Consider the following 19,723-nt stretch of genomic DNA (forward strand, 5'->3'; position numbering starts at 1 on the left):
GACATGAAAAAAGAAAGAAAGAAAAAAAAACTTTTCCTGAAAGAATTATTGCTACAAACACATACAGATGCACGATTAAATGATAAGAAAATAGATTTCTTACTTGGGTACAGCATGTGCTCCACAATAGGTTGATGAAATTCCAATATCAAGTTCTCTATGAGCTCTTTCAATCACTTTAAGCATTTTTACTTCAGTTTCTAGGTTTAAACCATATCCAGTTTTGCACTCAACCAGAGTTGTTCCAGCTTTAAGCATACGATGCAAACGATTTTTGAAGCTAGCATACAGCTCCTCCTCTGATGCATTTCTAGTATGTTCCACAGTGAAATGTATCCCTCCTCCTGTTTGATGTATTTCCATATATGTAGCACCTGCCAACTAATAAAGTACTTGATTATATTTTATTAACTTGTTTCTTTGCAAATTTGGTTGAACAGTTATTATCAAGAACACCTCTGAAATTTCTGCCGCTTACAAAACCCACAGTTTTTACACCCTTACATAAACCTGTCGAAGTGTAGTACTACTTTTACAAACCCTCACTCAAGCATCCCTGGCTACTGCTCATCCATGAAATGGCATGTAAGTGAAGACTCGCCTGCAGTAAGCCTTCAGAAATGCAAGGTTTCTACGTTAATGTTAATCCAAAGTAGCAATTTACATCTGAAGCAGCAGTGTATCTGTATCAAAACATTTAACAGCACAGGCTCTTTTTAAAGCATACATGTAAAAGTACAACTGTGTAAGTAATGCTATCATAACAGTAGATGCTCAAATGACCACTGCAGCAATAGCGTTAACTATATGGATTACATCCTACAGAAGCTGTAACAGCTGGCCACATGCGTCTCAAATGTACAGATTTTCGCCTCATATATTTGGTCCGTTTCAGATAAAATTGTGGTTTTCTGGCAACTCACTACTAAATGATTAAGAGTTGAAGTCATAAAATAATGACAGACATTTGAGTTTCAGCCTTCATACCCTTTCAAAAATTCATGCTAATGGAAAACCTTTTATTCCATTATCTTTCCAAGTTTGTAGGAGCAATATTTAAAAAGTGTCCCTATTTTTGGTCCTTTGTCCCCCCGTTATTTATGATTTTGTCCAGATTTTTTGCTCTTAGAAGTCGAGAGGTATGGCTTGCCAGCTTCCAAATTCAGGTTACCTTCCACATACCCAAACTGTCTGGCAGCTCTTGCTGAGCTAACTAAAAGACAAAATTGGACACAAACACCTTCACAACTTTCCTGCCTAACAGACAGCAGGAGGCTGAGCCCTGAAAGGACAATGTTAGGAATATCAGAAAATAACCACATCCTGGTATCAACATACCAAATAAACAAGGGGGACGAAGGGAGGGAGCAGCTATGGCAGCAGCGATCATTCAAACATCTACTGTTAAGGTCAATTTAGTTATACAACCGTACTCTGTTCATTATATTGATCGCTGCTGCAGTAACCTTAGCTATAAGGACAAATGACCCTAGCTTACTACATTTGGTAGGTGGAAAGAGAAGACCGGTCCTTACAAAGCCTGATCTAGACCTGGAGAAGGAATCAAGCTTATAGTGCTTTGTAAAAGTATGTACAGAAGATCAAGTTGCTGCTCCTACTTCTAGGATCAAACTCTTTCCAAAAACCCACAGATGAAACCAAGGCCCTGGCAAATTGGGGCCTTGACCCTGCCTGGAATAGTTTTGTTGTGGAGAGTATAACAAAATGTGATCGTCTTAGACAACCATTTTGAAAATAGTCTGTTTTGAAACAGGCTGTTCCTTCTTAGCTTCACAAGAAAAAAACAACTGATCCGGAGATCTGAAAGATTTAGTTGTTTCAAGATGGCACTCTTGTCTGCTCGAATTTCCACATTTATGGACTACATACATAATTTACCTGACCAAACTGCCCTCTTTTCCACCAGTAGTGTTAATTTTCTTGAGCTCGTCATAAAACTTTTCTACCAAATGCAATACCCCACTTGTTACTCCCACCCCCACTAGTCAAATCTGACCATCTCACTGTGACCTTCTCCCACAAAACTTGGTTTGCGTCCCCAGATAAAACTCTTTGCATTCCGGAATTACTCACAAATCAGTTACTTCATATTCACAGATCTTATGACAACTGGTACATCTCCACAGCTGGATTCTGTGACCAGTTAGCCTTTGGAAGACCACAGGATTTTATCAGGCCACATCTGGAGTGTTATACACTGCAGTATCCCCCCACCACCCTAGCATTCTACGTCACCAGCTCAATTATCTCAGCTGACAAACTCACCCAATATGATGACCCAGGAAAACCACAGGTCTCAACATGGATATGTTTAGGCTCAAAGGGCCATTTTGACTGAATCACAAGCAGCTCCAAAATTTCTATGGATCTGGAGTCACCAGGTGGTAAAGGAGGGACAACTCCATTATCCCTGTCATTCTCCATGTCTTATGTAGCAGACACTGCTAGACTGTGTAAGTGTTTCATATCACACTTGGCCTTTTCTCTTGACCTCAGTGGGCGAGAATCCAAGAAAGAGATTGGAGCACAAGCAATGCATACTGATGAGACTGCTTACATTCAATGTCCCAGGATAGATGGGGCTGTGAGACAGAAGCAGCAGCTGAGATCTCAGGAAAACCATTGCTGGAAGTTTACACAGGAAGCCTGCAATGTCTGCATCTGGACTACCAGCACCTCTGTACATCTGATTGAGACCACCAACCATAAAGGATTGACATCAGACACTGAAGGCCAAAATCACAGCTGAAAAGGTCTGCTTCTGGCAAGGAAGGGAATTAACACTGACCAAGATCAAAGCTGACATTATCAACCCAGATGGGACATGTGCCCTTAAAAGGTACTTTAGGAAAGCCAATTCCAAGTATGCAAGAGTTGGCCCAGGATGTGGATGGGACAAAGACTGACTCCAGATATTGAGAGAGGCATCAGCACTAAAGGATTTGAGGTTAGGAACAAAGTCAATGGAGAAGTCTACATTGGATCTATCAAGGTCAAAGGCATTAGTCCCCTACTGGAGTACCGATGCGAATCCAGCTGACTATGGGCTGAAAGACTGCATTAGAAGGAATGGAACTCAAAATTGAGCATAGCAAGGAATAGTAAAGATTAAAGTCAGAAACTATGCTCACAAGCCTCAGATGTTACCAGAGAAGACAATGTGACCACAGTTGCTTCCATGCTACAAAATGTCTGTTTCATATTTTGTAGCTTAACTGAACAGAAACTACATATTGGACCTGATGAAAGCTGAAGGGACACAGAATATAGAGCTCAGGAACTGACAAAATCGAGGAGACACTAACTGAAAAGGAAGGCTAGTGGAATCCCTTCTGAGGAGACATGCGTTTTCTGCAAGCTTGACTTGAGAACTGAATCAACAAGTATGACGCTGTTGGAAGAAATAGACATACTTTGCAGCACAATCAACAATAGACAGACTTCTTGGATGCTTGCACACTATTCTTACCTACAACTTTCTTCTCAACCTTTCCTCTACTCTTCCCTCATTAGGCCATTCATAGAGTACAGTGCCCCATTTGGCATGTACCTCACTAGACACCTGCAACAACTGGAGAGGCCGCAAAAGTACCTCACAAAGAGGATCCTAGGCCTCAAACAAACACTTGTCCTATATGGACAGACTCAAAAAAACCTCCAACTATTCTCCGTCTCATATCACCCAAGAGTCAATCTCTGCTTGACTTACAAAGCCATATCTGACCCAGCTCTGTTAGAAATGCTACATCTAAAGAAATCCCAATCCCCCGCACCACACGCTCCAGAGACCTCAACCTCATTACCACACTCAACAGAACAAGCTGGAGGGACAGGTTCATAACCCAGAGACTGTCCATGCTATGGAATAGACTTCCCATACATGTCAAGCAGAGTGCCTCACTGGCCCTCTTTAAGAGGGATCCTGATGAGTGGATGGGAAATAGAAAATTCACCCCAGGGATCACTCCAGTGACTCTACTTGACATAGGCACTGGGAACTAAGGTCATGTGGCACAATGCCAGGGTAATCCTATGGGCTAGGTTTATAAAAGCTCCAGGGCCATTAGCCTAGTATACACCTATGAACTGCTCTGGGAATCTGAAAGAAAACAGGAGAAAGTACAGTTTGTACCTACCATAAATGTAGATGTCCGATAGGTATGCATCTGCAGTCATCACATATGAGTTGTCCTGCCTCAGGCAGCCCTTCGGTCGGCCGGATTCCAAATTCTGGGTCTGGCCTCGGCTGATGTCGCACTTTCCCCGACGTCAGAGCGTCTGGGGTATAAAAGCATCAGCCGACGCCATTTTCCTCGGTTTTTCTTGCCCCAGATGCCAGGTGCCCTCTAAAGAAGGCTAAAATTTGGAGATATGCATTGCAAAAACAAATCCAAGCATGCACAGTACTATAAAAACAAATACACCATAATAGATCCCCCCAGCTAGCTAAAAGAGGGGTAAATACCCAAGAAGTATACCACAGAGGGGAAGGAGGGAGGGTAAACCTGACTGCAGATGCATACCTATCGGACATCTACATTTATGGTAGGTACAAAACTGTACTATGTCCTTCAAGGATGCATCTGCAGTCATCACATATGGGTAGAATACCATAGCCAATCTGGGGGTGGAGGTACTAAGTAAAGGATGGTGTAGCTAAGATACCCTGCAGGACTGCCGTAGCAAAGCCTGCTCTGGATCTGGAGTATAAAGGTAAATTGTAATGCTTGGCAAATGTATGCATGGAGCTCCATGTAGCAGCTTCTAAAATGTCCTTGGTAGCCACCCCTCTTAGGAAGGCTGTGGTGGTGGCTGTGGCTCTTGTGGAATGAGGTCTAATGTTAGCTGTCAGTTTTTCCATGAAAGGAGTAACAAAAACGAATGCAATTTCCTATCCATTTTGAAATTGTCTGTTTGGAAATTGCTTTTCCTTGTGCCCCAGCAGCATATGCTACAAACAGCTGGTCAGTCTTTCTGTAACTTTTATTTCTGTCCAAGTAGTAGCGCAACTGTCTGTGTATGTCCAGGGTGCGCAGAAGTTTTTCCCCTTTATTTTGTGGTTGTGGGAAGAATGTAGGCAAGTGAATAGCTTGGTTCGAAGATACCCTGGAAACCACCTTTGGCATAAATGTAGGATTGGTTCTCAATGAAACTCTGTCCTGATGAAAGGTAAGAAATGGCTGTACTGCCATTAGAGCTTGTAACTCAGATACTCTTCTTGCCAGAAGGAAGGCAGTTTTCCAAGGCAGAAACTGTAGATCTGCAGACGCTGCTGGTTCAAAGGGAGGAAGTGTTAGTTTTTCCAACACGAAGTTAAGGTCCCAAGTAGGTAGAGGTGGTTTCCTTGGAGGATTGATGTTTTTGATTCCTCTTAGAAACTGTCTCAGGAGAGGATGAGAGAAGACAGGTGGATTAGCATTGTATTCTGCTGAAATTGCTGAGGCATGTATCTTAATGGAAGAGTAAGACAGGCCGTTGTGGAACAATTCTGCCAAATATTCCAGTATATGTGCCATGTTCATCACTGTCACATCTAGGCCCTTTGTTGTGTTCCAAGTGTGAAATCTTTTCCATTTTGCTGAATATGCCTTCCTTGTGGAAGGCTGTCAAGCTTCCATAATAATATCCTTCACTCTCTGGGATAGCTTATCCTGAGGATGAGTCATGGTATTTTCCAGGCAGTTAGCTGCAAGGTTTTCAGGTTGGAATGCAGTCTTGAAATTGTGCTGCGTCAGTAGAAGTGGCCATAGGGGGAGAGGCCACGGTTTAGTCTGTGACATGCTCTTTAACAGTGGGTACCAGTGCTGTCTTGGCCAGTTTGGAGCTATCAGAATCACTCTGGGCTGCTCTGTCCTGATCTTCAGTAAGACCTTGTTCATTAATGGGAGAGGTGGAAAAGCATACAATGTTAGAGCTTTCCAGCTGAAAGAGAGAGCGTCCACTTTCCATGCTTGTGGGTGGTATGTCCTTGAGCAGAATTTCTTCAGTTGATGATTGTGGGGGGAGGCGAACAGATATATTTCCGGCCTTCCCCGTGATTGTGTTATGAGTAAGAAGATATCTGGGTGCAGCATCCATTCGTGTGCATCCATGATATTTCTGCTTAAGCTGTCTGCCAGTATATTGTCTTTACCTGGTACGAACTGGGACTGCAGCTGTATATTGAGTTTCAAGGAAAGTTCCCATAGATTCATTGCCAGTCTGCAAAGAGGGTAGGAATGGGTGCCTCCTTGCTTGTTTATGTACCACATAACTGTGGTGTTGTCTGTCCTTATGAGTAGGTGGCCCTGATGAAGAAAAAGTTTGAAGGCCTCGATTGCGTGCATCACTGCCAGCATTTCCTTTTGGTTTATGTGCATGCGCAGCTCTCTTTGTGACCATAGCCCTTGGATACATCCGCCCTCCATGTGTGCTCCCCAACCTTGGTCTGAAGCGTCCGTAGTGATGGTTTGGTTGGCTCTTGACATGCTGAAGGGCAACCCGCTGTTCGACTGGCAGGCTTGAGCCCACCACAGAAATTCCTTTTGGAGGCATGGAATGAGTGGGATCAAAGTTTCTAAGCTGTGACTGTGCTGAGTCCATAAACTCCTTAGGTACCATTGTAATTTTCTCATATGCAGCCTTGCTTGTGGAATCAGAAGAATGCAAGATGCCATGTAACCCAGGGCCTGCAGGATTTTCCTTGCAGTCAGCTGAGTTTGTCTTGTCAGATTCTTGAAGTAATCAGGTAGTTGTTTTTGTTTTTCTTCTGTGAGAAAGGCCATTTGGGTGGTTGTGTCTAGATCCGCACCCAGAAAAGTTATTCTTTGGGATGGAACAAGTCTTGATTTGTGGATGTTGACTGTATATCCCAAGGCCTGCAGTAGGTGGATGGCATAATCCAAGTCCTTTAACAAAGTTTGCTTGCTGTCCGCTTGTATAAGGCAGTCGTCCAGATATGGGTAAATTTGAATCCCCTGAAGTCTGCAGTGTGCCATTACTGATGCCAGGCATTTCGTGAATACTCCGGGCGCAGTAGATAAGCCAAAGGGCAATGCTGAGAATTGATAATGCTCTGACCCTGCAAGAAATCTGAGGTGCCTTCTGCAACTTTGTCTGATAGGGACATGCAGGTATGCCTCCTTGAGGTCTAGAGTCACCAGCCAAGACCCCTTGCCCAGCATGGGAAGGAGTTGCTGTAGAGTCAGCATTTTGAATTTTGGCACAATGAGGTAAGTATTCAGTGCGGACAAGTCGAGAATAGGCCTCCATTGATTTTCTTTTCTTGGAACAAGGAATAATCTGGAGTAAAATCCTTGGCCTTGTTCTGAAAGAGGTACCTTTTCTATAGCTTTCATTTGTATTAAGTTGGAAATTTGTTTCAAAGCCTCTGCCCTCTGATTTGGTGGCAGGTCTGGCATGCCTTTTCTTTTTGGCAATGTGTGGAAATGGAACCTGTATCCTTTGTCGATTATTTGCAGTGTCCATGAGTCCCTTGTAATGCTGTGCCAATTTTTTGAAAATAAAGAAAGCTTTCCGCCCAAAGGTGTTCTAATTGAGCCCTGGTCGGCGGAGTCAAAACAAAGTCATTGAGTCTGTCCTGGTGTAGCACTTGTAGTTCCTGCACTACCTCTCTGGTTGGGAGGCTGCCACTGACGGCCTCTGTAGGAGCCTCTAGCTTGCCCTCTACCTCTGGCACGCCTATTCCTGCCTCTCTGAGATCTGTCTGAGTCCGGAAAGGACCAATTCTTAGTAGGCCAATTTCTGCTGAATCTCGGTGGTTGGACTTGCAGAAAATCTTTGACTGTTTGCACAGATTTTTCCTTTTCTTCAAATTTCTTTTAAGACCTCTTGAGCCGTGGAACCAAATAATTTTTGCTTTTCCATAGGAGCATCCAAAAGCTTAGCTTTAACATGGTCTGGCAGAGATTGTTCCTTCAGCCAGGCATGCCTACGTATGACTGCACCTGTCATAGCTGACCTACGTGAAGCTTCCAATGCATCATAACCACACTGCAAGAAATGGTTACTAATCTGCTGGGAGTTATGTACGAGATCCTGACGGGATTTGCGATCAAGGGGTTCAGAAGAGTGTTTCTTATGCAATTCATCTAACAAATACTCTTGGTACTGTATCATATGAAATTGACAATTTAATGCCCTCATGGAAAGAGTTGCAGAAGTATACACTTTCTTACCCCATCTCTCTAAAGCTTTGTACTCCCTTTCAGAGGGTAGAGGATTTCTAGCAGTGGCAGCTGCAACCCCTTTTGGGCCCTGGGAAATAGTTTCTGGATCAGCAGTGGGCCTTGTACAGGTGTAGATGCGTGTCCGGGACCCTGTAGTACCCATCAGATTTGGCAGGAGCCGGAGAGAGTCAGGGGCTGTACTAGCATCAGAGTACACATCAAAAATGACATTCAAAACAGGAGGTATAGCTAAAGGCCTATGCTGAGGTAAATGTAAAAAAGTCCTTAATCTCTTTCTAGAATCAGAGAATTCCTGACCCTGCCATTGAAAATGTTCTCTCAGAGTGTAATGTCTCTCCAAAGGAAAACTCTTCAGGAGGGGAGGCCGAGGGAATAGATTCTTCAGCATCAGTATCCTCGTAGGCCGAATAAGCCTCCTCCTGGTGGTCTGACAGAGTAGAGCCATCAGTGGACTCATCTGAGGAGTGGGGGTCAGAGGGCTCAACCCTGGGCCTTTTGTCTGGAGGTGGTTGAGAGCCTCTGTCCAGATGAGGTTGAGAACCTCTAATTAAGAAGGTAAGATCCTCTGCTAAACTAAGAATCTGTGAGCCAGTAGAAGGTCTCTGAGAGGTAACCTTGGGAGGCAAAGCTTTTGTAAGTTTAGCAGCTTTAGCCATAGAGAAAGCCTTAATGGACATGGATGCAGGAGGTCTGGCTGCACCACGTGCAGGAGTAGACTTGTCTAAAGGAATGGTGTCGGAAGGTTCCTGGACACCAGTTTCAGAAGGTAATTCAATAACCGACTCGGCCAGGGCCTCTGGGGCCAAGGTAGTCGGTTGTACGGTTTCAGTAATCGGAAGTACCAAGGACTCTGTTTCAGCCGAGACAGAGACACTCGCGGTAGGCCTGACCGTGGTTTCAGCCAAAACCGCGGCCCGCATGTGTCGGTCCTTGTCCTTCCGTTTCTTAACTAAATGCGAGGTCGGAGTCTCCGACGGCATCTTGTAAGCAAAACTAGCCCCAAAGAATTCCTCTGCAAACTCCGACGTCTAAGAGTTCGTCGGTTAAAGAAAGCACAGGCTGAACAGGCCGAGACGTCGTGGTCTGGGCCTAGGCAGGGGAGGCAGTAAGAGTGGAAATCCTTATGAGGTATTTGTTTCCCACAAGTTAAACAATTATTAACTTTATCTGACATCGGCTGAGGCAAGAAAGAGTCCCCAATGGGGTACTTAGCTTTTTCGAAGTCTTCGGTAGCTGAATCACAGGAGTTGGCCAACCGGCACTTGCGAACTGCTTCTGCTTCGGGCACCATGCGGCAAGAAAGACTGAGGAAAATGGCGTCGGCTGATGCTTTTATACCCCAGACGCTCTGACGTCGGGGAAAGTGCGACATCAGCCGAGGCCAGACCCAGACTTTGGAATCCGGACGACTGAAGGGCTGCCTGAGGCAGGACAACCCATATGTGATGACTGCAGATGCATCCTTGAAGGACATCAGATGGGTTCTCCTGCCGTCAGGCGGGTCCTCGGTCGGCCGAATTCCAAAGTCTAGGTCCAGCATCGGTTGTCGTCGCTTCTTCCCTGACATCAGTGCGACAGGGGTATAAAAGAACCATCCGACACCATTTTCTTCAGTTTTTCTTGCCCCAGATGTCAGGTGCCCTCAGAAGGAAGGCAATACATAAATTTATGTAATAATGCAGTGCAATATAATCAAAAAACAGTAGTTGCAAGCAAACACACCATAAATGAATACCCCAGTCAGGTTGTATGAGGAGGTGTTAGCCAATAGGCCTGTCCCAAGAGGGGAAGGAGGGAGGGAAACGTGGACTACAGCTGTATTAGCACTCGAACATCTATATTTATGGTAGGTACAAAACTGTACTATGTTCATCGTGCATACAGCTGCAGTCATAACAGATGGGTAGAATCCCAAAGCTAAAAAAGGGGTGGTAGGCACTAGGTGGAACTAGGAGGAGCCAGGATGCCCTGCAAGACTGCAGTGGCAAAGCCTGCTCTAGTTTTGGAGTATAATGGTAGGTGGTAGTGCTTGGAGAAGGTATGCACAGAACTCCAAGTGGCTGCTTCCAAAATATCTTTGGTAGGAACTCCTCTGAGGAAAGCTGCAGAGGTAGCTGTGGCCCTTGTGGAGTGAGATCTGATGCCTGCAGGCACAGTTTTACCATGAAAAGAGTAACAAAAGTGTATGCAGTGGGCTATCCATTTTGAGATTGTCTGTTTGGAAACTGGCTTCCCTTGAGCTCCTATAGCATAGGACACAAAGAGTTGCTCTGATTTTCTGAAAGGCTTTGTTCTGTCCAAATAATAACGCAGCTGTCTGTGGATGTCCAAGGAATGTAGTAGTCTCTCCCCTTTGTTTTGAGGATTAGGGTAAAAGGTAGGTAAGTGGATAGCCTGATTCAAAGCTACCCTGGATACCACCTCTGGCATAAAGGACGGATTGGTTCGTAAGGAAACTCTGTCCTGATGGAAAATGATGAAAGGCTGCACAGCCATGAGGGCTTGTAGTTCCGATACCCTGCGAGCTGAGGTGATAGCCAGAAGGAAGGCTGTTTTCCAGGACAAATATTGCAAATCTGTTGAGGCAGCTGGCTCAAAAGGAGGCAAGGTCAGCTTTTTTAGAATGAAATTGAGGTCTCAAGCAGGTATTGGTTGTTTCCTTGGGGGGTTTATATTCTTAGCCCCTCTGAGGAACTGTCTTAAGAGGGGATGAGAGAATAAAGGAGGATCAGTGTTGTATTCTGCAGAAATGGCTGAGGCATGGATTTTGATGGAGGAGAATGAAAGTCCACTGCTTAGCAGCTCAGCTAGATACTGTAATATTTGAGGTAAATTCAGTATTCCAGGATTCTGGCCCTTTTTCTCATTCCAGGCACAAAATCGTTTCCATTTTGTGGGGTAAGCTTTCCTAGTAAAAGGCCTTCTGGCCTCCAAAATGACATCCTGCACCTCCTTGGAGAGTAGGGTTTGTTGTGAAGTGAATGAATCTTCCATGCGGCCACATTGAGTGTTTTCAGCTGACTGTGAAGAGTTTTGAAGCTGTGCTGAGTCAGAAGAGGCATTAGAGGTAGGGTCCATGGTGGGGAATGCGTCAGGCTCCTCAGGAGTGGGTACCAGTGCTGTCTTGGCCAGTCTGGAGCATTGAGAATCATCTTTGGTCTGTCTGCTCTGGTTTTTAATGGAACTTTGGGCAGCAGAAGAAGAGGTGGAAAGGCATAAACTGTCATTGTTGTCCAACTGAAAGAGAGAGCGTCCACTCTCCAGGCCTGTGGATGAAAAGTCCTTGAGCAGAATTTTGTCAATTGGTGACTTTTGTGGGAGGCAGAGAGATCTATGTCTGGCCTTCCCCATGCTTGAATTATCTCTGTAAAAACTTGAGGGTGCAACTTCCATTCGTGTGGGTCTGTCATATTTCTGCTTAGGTTGTCTGCCAGCGTGTTTTCCTCGCCTGGCAAGTACTGTGCTTGAAGTTCGATTTGTAATTCCAGAGCCATGTTCCAAAGTGGTCTGTCCTTATCAATAGTTGGCCTGGATGCAGAAGGTCTTTGAAAGCTATAATAGCATTTATTACTGCTAGCATTTCCTTTTGATTGATGTGTTGGTGCTTTTCTTTTTGGGACCATTTGCCCTGAATGCACCGATCTGTCATGTGCGCCCCCCAGGCGTAGTCCGAGGCATCTGTTGTGATGACTTGATTTGCTTGAGGCTTGCAGAATGGGAGACCTGTGTTTCTTTAGCATGTTTGAGCCCACCACAGAAATTCCTTTTGAAGACATGGAATCAGTGGTATTATTGTTTCCAAACTGTGGCTGTGTTGAGACCATAGGTTTTTCAGGTACCATTGAAGTTTCCTCCTATGCAGCTTTGCACATGGGATTAGTAGGATGCAAGATGCCATGAATCCCAGAGCCTGCAGGATTTTCCTTGCAGTCAGCCTGGTGAAATTTGCTAGTTTTCTGAAGTATTGAGTTAGTTGCCCCTGTTTCTCTGGCGTGAAGTAGGCCATCTGGGTGTGTGTGTCCAAGTTGGCACCCAGGAAAATTATTTTTTGAGAGGGTATTAGCCTTGATTTCTTTTTGTTGACTGTGTACCCCAGAGAATTCAACAACATTATTACAAAAGCCAGATGTTTCAGAAGTATGCGCTTGCTGTCCGCTTGGATCAGGTAGTCGTCCAAATATGGGTATATTTGTATCCCTTGAAGTCTGCAGTAGGCAATTACTGATGCCAGGCATTTTGTGAATACTCTGGGCGCAGTAGATAAGCCAAAGGGCAATGCAGAGAATTGATAATGGGTTGAACCTGCAAGAAATCTGAGGTATCTTCTGCAATTTTGTCTGATTGGGACATGCAGGTATGCCTCCTTGAGGTCCAATGTTACCAGCCAAGACTCCTTGCCCAGCATGGGAAGAAGCTGTGTAATGTGAGCATCTTGAATTTTGGCACGAGTAAAAATGTGTTTAGGATGGATAGGTCCAAAATAGGTCTCCAATCGTTTCCCTTCTTGGTACCAGGAATAGTCTGGAATAAAAACCTTGACCTTGTTCTTGAGTAGGTACCTCTTGAATAGCTTTCATGTCCATGAGATCTGAAATTTGTCTTTGTGCCTCTGCCCTTTGATTGTGTGGCAGGTTTGGCATGCCTCTCATTTGTGGAAGGGTGTGAAAATGGAATCTGTAGCCTCTGTTTATAATGTCCAGGATCCATTTGTCTTTTGTGACAATATGCCAATTTTTCGAAAATAATGCCAGTTTTCCGCCTAAGGGTGCTGCCATTTGAGCCTTGCTTGGCATGCAAAGGGGAAAGTCATTGGGTTTGCTTTCTGAATGGCTGTGAACTATCCTCACCACCTCTTTGTGTAGGAGCTTGCCATTGTCTGCCTCTAAATGATCCTTGAGATTTCCCTCTGTCCCTCGGGCACCTGTATCTACCTCTTTGGGGTCTGTCCGTGGCTGGAAAGGACCAATTTTTGGAAGGCCAATTTCTACTGAAACGTGGAGGTTGTACCTGTAGGAAATCTTTCACTGTTTGCATTGATTTAGCCTTTTCCTCCATTCTCTTTAATATCTCCTCAGCTTTAACACCAAATAATACATCTTTTTGTAGAGGGGCATCTAGTAATTTAGCTTTGACATGATCTGGTAAGGTTTGCTCCTTGAGCCAGGCATGTCTACGTATGACTGATCCTGTAACAGCAGCTCTACATGAGGCCTCGAGAGCATCAAAACCACATTGCAAGGTATGTTTACCCACTTGTTCTGCACTTTGCATCAAATCCTGCAACTCCTTCAAGTCTGGTTGTTCAGGTTGTGACATTTTGCTTCTCAACTGTGATAACAGAAACTGTTGGTACTTTTAACATATGGAACTGGCAGTTTAATGCCCTCATGGTTAAGGTGGCCGAGGTGTATACCTTTTTCCCCCACCTTTCTAAAGCTCTGGAATCTCTCTCTGAAGGTAATGGATTTTTAGCAGTGGAGGCCTTAATTCCCTTGGGGCCCTGTGAGATAGTTTCTGGGTCAGCCGCATGGCTTTTGTATAAGAATTGGTGTGAGTCAGGAACCCGGTAGTACCTGTCAGGCTTGACTGGGGCTGGAGGTAAAGAGTCTGGGTTAAGGCAGGCCTCCGAATACACATCATCTAGTATGTCTAAGACAGGAAGTATAGCCAGAGACCTGTGCTGAGGGAGCAAGAGAAAATCCCTAAGCCTTTTCTTGGAGTCTGAGTACTCTTGGCCTTCCCAGTGGAAGTGTTCCCTCAAGGTATGCAAGGTTTTCCCAAAAGAGTAATCCTTAGGGGGGGAGACAGAGGGAATGGACTCCTCTGCATCAGAATCTTCAAAAGGGGAGTATGAATGTTCCTGTTCATCAGAGTGCTCTGAAATAATGGAGGCCTGGTCCGTGGAGGGGGATTCTTCCTCCACTCTGGGCCTTTGTCCGGGGGTTGAGAACCCCTGATAAGAGTAATTAAATCCTCAGCCATTTTAAGCATCTGTTTTTTAGGCATGGGGCCTGAAGAAGGGCCCTGTGTAGCTTGTCTCTTAGAATGCATGGCTGCTTTAGACTTAGTGAAAGCCTTGATGGAAAAAGAAGAGGAAGGCCTGAAGACACCTTGAGAGGAGGCAGACCTGTCTAAATTCTGAGTTTCACTGCCTAGAGTGGCTTCGGTATCTGTAGTCGGGGTGTGGGCCGAGGAGCCTGCGACCTCAGGCACAGTAGACACCGCCAATGAAGTGTCGTCGGTAGGCAGGGGCTGCGTAGGTGCCTCGCTGAGAACCGGACCACCTGTATTCGGCTTTGGCGTTGTGTCGGTAGAGGCCGCGGACCTCGTGTGTCAGTCCTTATCTTTGCGTCTTTTAGTCAAAACTGGAGTCGGAGTATTCGACGACATAATGTAGTTAAATTTTTTGCCAAAATAGTGCTGGGCGAACTCCGCCTGACGCTTAATGGTGCATTTGTTGAATGTAGCACAAAAACGACAGGCCGAGACGTCGTGGTCTGGGCCTAAGCAAGGAATACAGAGGGAATGAAAATCCTTATGTGGCATTTGCTTCCCACATGAAATACAATTATTAACTTTGTCTGACATCGGTGTGAGGCAAGAAAAGTTTCCCCAATGGGGTACTTAGCTTTCAAGAAGACTTCGGTTGCAAAATTTTCGTAATTTCAGGAGCTGGCCGACCGGCTTCTGTTTCGGGCACCGGACGGCAAGAAAGACTGAAGAAAATGGCGTTGGCTGGTTCTTTTATACCCCTGTTGCACTGACATCAGGGAAGAAGCGACGACAACCGACACCAGACCTAGACTTTGGAATTCGGCTGACCGAGGACCCGCCTGACGGCAGGAGAACCCACCTGTTATGACTGCAGCTGTATGCACGATGAACATCTCCTTGGAAGAGAATCTGCATAGCAAGTAGCTTAGAGCTTTACTAAATCTTTATTCTCCTTTTAAATTCAGAATGCTTAAATATTGCACCCTATTTCACTCTAATCTAATTTTGCATTCTTTCAAAGTGTAAGGCTTTAAGGCCACATAAATGCTAGTCTTCAGAAACGTGATCACCACCAAGACACTTCACATATTTAATGGGTTTACTTTGGAATAGAATCTTTGTCCCAAAATTGCATGTTAAATGACTGACACTCTTGTATCTTAATAGCTAAAATAACACACCAACCAGAGTGAGAGGAGGACGGAAAACCTTCCCTCACTCCCGTGATGGTCTAGCAAAAACACTGGCAAACTGGAAACAGACAAATAACTGAAATGAACTTGGTTGCAAAGCAGATGAAGACCGGAAACAAATCTGAAAATACTGTTTACTCAAAAGACTGAAAAGAAAAAAAATATCCTTAGTTCATTTCTGAAGCTGTGACCAACTTTAACCATGATCAAAGGGTCTGATGAGGGATTGTTAGGTGCAAAATATTGTGGGTAAATGGGAGGTGCTAATGTGTCCAACAAAAGTTTTAGGTGCAAGGCTAAGTCCTGATGGTCTTATTACTTCAGTTGACAAAGATGAAACCACCGTCAATCAACTGGTTTACTATTTGACTGTTACATTCCTGACATCAGATGCATTGCACACTACATGTTGTTGTTGTGTCTTTCGGCTTATCCCGGTTAGGGGTCGCATAATGTACTTAATGAGTGATGGAACTGTCACACAGAGATGTTGATAGTCCTGATGCAAACACTGCAGGCTTCCTGCACAAACTTCAACCCATGAAGATCCAGACCACAATTTTCCTGGGACCTGTCATACCTGCTGATCAGTCAAACAAGGCACATCTCCCCAAGCAAGTCACAAGAAACGTACAGTTGTGTACACTTACCATAAATGTAGAGTGTATTCACTGTTGCTGTCATCACATTTGGGTTATCCCTGCCAGGGTAGCCTTAGTCCGGCCCGAATACCAGAGGCTTAGTATTTCTGCATCAGTTGCAGTCGCTTCAGGACTGACGGCAGGTCGTCAGTAGTATAAATAAGGCAGCCGATGCCATTATATCAGTTTTTCTTGCCCTGTCAAGAGCCCCCAAGTGGGAGTCATGTTTTGGTGGAAGAACCCCACCAGTAGAAAGTAAATACCAAAATGTCCCTTGTAAGGAGAGAGAAGAAAGAAGAGGGGGATGGAGGGAGGGAAACCAGGACTGTAACAGTGAATACATTCGAACATCTACATTTACGGTAAGTGTACACAACTGTAGTATGTTCTCTGTGTTTCACTGTTGCAGTCATCGCAGTTGGGTTGATTCCCAAAGCTGAGGAAAAGGATGGAGGCAGTCAAGAAAACTAGGGACTGGCTAGGATACCCTGCAAGACTGCAGAGGCAAACTCTGCCCTGGATTTGGAGAAGAGAGGCAGGTGGAAATGTTTGGTAACAAAGTGTGAACAGATGTCCAGGTGGCAGCCTCCAGGATGTCCCTGGTGGGGACTCCTCTGAGGAAAGCTGCAGAGGTGGAGGCTGCTCTGGTGCAGTGAGTCCTGACCCCCTTAAGGGGAGGCTTTCCGTGTTGCTTGTATCAGAAATGGATAAAGTGTGCTATCCATTTGGAAACTGTTTGTTTGGAGATGGCTTTGCCCGCCGCCCCTGTAGCAAAGCTAACCAGCAATTGATCAGACTTTCTGAAGGATTTAGTCCTGTCTAGATAGAATCTGAGCTGTCTGTGCACATCTAGAGAGTGCAGGATCCTTTCCCCCTTGTTCTGTGGGTTTGGAAAAAGGTTGGCAAATGAATGGAATGATTGAGAGCCACACTGGACACCACTTTGGGCATGAAGAATGGGTTAGTCCTGAGGGAAACCCGCTCAGCATGGAAGATGATGAAGGGCTCCAAAGCCATGAGTGCTTGCAGCTCTGAGACCCTTCTGGCTGAAGTGATGGCCAGAAGGAAAGCTATCTTCCAGGAGAGAAATTTTAGCTCTGCTGAAGATACTAGTTCGAACGGGGGGCAGGGTGAGCTTTTCCAATACAAAGTTAAGGTCCCAAGTTGGGGTTGGTGCTCTTCTGGGTGGCCTCAAGTTGCTTGCCCCTCTTAGGAATTTGTTTGATCAGAGGGTGTGAGAAATGGGGCTGCTCAGTGGGGAAATGATAGCAGAGGCATGAATTTTAATAGAGGAAAGAGAGACCACTGTGTAACACGGCAGCTAAGTAATCCAGGATGAGAGGGAGGGAGGTCTGTGCTGTATGAACTTCCTTAGCCTGAATCCAGGTGCAGAACCTTTTCCATTTGTCAGCATAAGACTTTCTAGTGCTAGGGTGTCTGGCCTCACGTATAACATCCAGAACCTGTTTACTGAGGTTGCCGGATTGATCAGTGGTTAGGGAATAAGCCAAGCTGCCAAACTGAGGGTCTGCAATTGGGGATGCATGAATTCTCCTTCCCTCTGGGACAGGATGGTTAGGGTCTGTCAGAGATGCCATGGTGGCAGTGGGGACAGGCTACGCACCAGTGGGTACCAGTGCTGGCAAGGCCAGTCTGGAGCAATAAGAATTGTCCTTGATTATTCCTCCCTTATTTTGAGCAATACCCTGGGGATGACAGGTAGTGGAGGAAAGGTATAGACCGATAGACTGACCCAAGGGAAGGACAGGGCATCCACTTTCCAAGCCATGCAGTGATGCTCCCTGGTGCAGAAATTGCTGAGCTGATGGTTGGTGTGGGAGGCAAAGAGGTCGACCTTCAGGGTGCCCCATTTCTGAGTTATTAAGGTGAAGGTTCTTTTGTCTAGCTGCTGTCCAGAAGATTTCTGCTTAAGTGGCCTGCCAGAGAGTTTAGAGAACCTGGCAGGAATTGTGCTAACAGGTGGAGTTGCATGGCAGAGGCAGTGTGCCAATGGGTCATGGCCAGCCTGAAAAGAGGGTAGGAGTGAGTCCCTCCCTACTTGTTGATGTACCACATCACAGTGATGTTGTCTGTTTTGATCAGGAGAGCCCCTGGGGAGTGAAGGGGCTTGAAAGCTGTCAGTGTGCTGGACAGCTATCATCTCTTTTTGGTTGATATGCAGATAGATTTGCTGTGGGCTCCATTGGCCCTGTATCCACCTGTTGTCCAGGTGTGCACCCCAGGCATAGTCTGATGTGTCGGTGGTGAGAGTCTGGGTGGCAGGGGGTGGTGAGAAGGGTAGTCTCTTGTTGTGGGAACAAGCTGCTGCCCACCAAAAAATATCTTTTCTGAGACAAGGTATCATGGGTATAAGAGTTTCCAGGTCTTGAGAGTGTTGATACCAAAGGCTTTTTAGGTACCATTGAAGTTTCCTTATATGCAGTCTGGCATATGGAATGAGTAAAATGCAAGATGCCATGAACCACACAGCTTTCAGGATTTTCCTTGCAGATAACTGGGGTCTGGTGGCTAGTTGAGAGAAGTAGGCTGTCAGGTAAGTTTGCTTCTCTGGTGTAAGGAATGCCATCTGGGATGCTGTGTCCAGGCTTGCTCCCAGAAATATAATCCTTAGGGTGGGTACTTGTTTTGATTTATTTTCATTGATTGTATACCCTAGGGAGGTTAGTAGGGTTTTTACAAAGGCCAGATGCTTGACCAGTTTTTCCTGGCTGTCTGCCTGAATTAGGCAGTCTAAATATGGGTAAATTTGGATATTCCTTTGTCTGCAATGGCTGGAGACAGACATTTTGTGAAAACTCTGGGAGCAGTAGATAAGCCAAAGAGAAGTGCACAGAACTGAAAGTGCAGAGATCTTGCCCTGAAACGCAGATATTTCCTGCAGGATTCCCTGACAGGAATGTGGAGGTAGGCCTCTTTTAGGTCTAGGGTGGCTAGCCAAGCATCCTTGGACAGCATGGGTAGCAGCTGCTGGAGGGTGAGCATTTTGAATTTTGATATCACCAGGAAGGTGTTTAGAATGGATAGCTTGAGGATGGGGCGCCAGGTGCCTTCTTTTCTGGGTACCAGAAAAAGTCTGGAGTAGAAACCTTGACCTTTTTGTTCTGTATGAACGTGCTCTATTGCCCTCATAGAGAGCAGGGAAAAAAATTGTTTTTGTGCCTCTGCTAACTGGTTTGGAGGTAGATATGGGAACCCTTTTGGAGTTGGAAGGGTGTGGAAAGAAAATTTGTATCCCTGGGACACTATGTCGAGGACCCACTAGTCGTTGGTAATGGTGGCCCAGGTGCTTGCTTGAAAAGAGTTTTCCTCTTAGGGGTAAGTGAAGGTGGGCATAGGGAGGGGGTCGGGTAGGAGAGTCATCGCGAGTCCTTACCATGAGGGGGTGGCTTAGAACTCCCTGTGACTGCTGTCCGGGGGATCTGCTTCCACAGGGTCTGGGCTGAACTGACCTGGTGGGAGCAGGAAAGAACCAGAGTTTGGAGAGGCAATGCCTGCAGAACCTGGGTGGCTGGGCCTGTAAGAAACCCTTAACTGTCTGCATGGATTTAGCTTTTTCTTCCATGTTTTTTTAAGACCTCTTCTGCCTTAGTGCCAAATTTGTCTTTGTGCAAGGGTGCAGCCAACAATTTAACATAGTCTGGCAAGGGCTGTTCCTTAAGCCATG

The 19,723-nt window shown here is 45.5% G+C and overlaps 1 protein-coding gene across 3 annotated transcripts in view; it reads right to left on the bottom strand.

The window, feature by feature from the left end:
- AMDHD1 (amidohydrolase domain containing 1) overlaps nt 1-19,723 on the bottom strand; it is an 868,564-nt gene that overhangs the window by 511,114 nt on the left and 337,727 nt on the right. For all 3 annotated transcript variants that reach the window (XM_044087629.1, XM_044087628.1, XM_044087631.1), the window contains one exon: nt 104-381. In XM_044087629.1, the coding sequence (XP_043943564.1) occupies nt 104-381 (278 nt within the window). The remainder of the gene's footprint in view (nt 1-103; nt 382-19,723) is intronic.

This window comes from Protopterus annectens, chromosome 11.part0 (assembly GCF_019279795.1).
Source record: "Protopterus annectens isolate FY-2018-M chromosome 11.part0, PAN1.0, whole genome shotgun sequence".
Classification (NCBI taxonomy): domain Eukaryota; kingdom Metazoa; phylum Chordata; order Ceratodontiformes; family Protopteridae; genus Protopterus; species Protopterus annectens.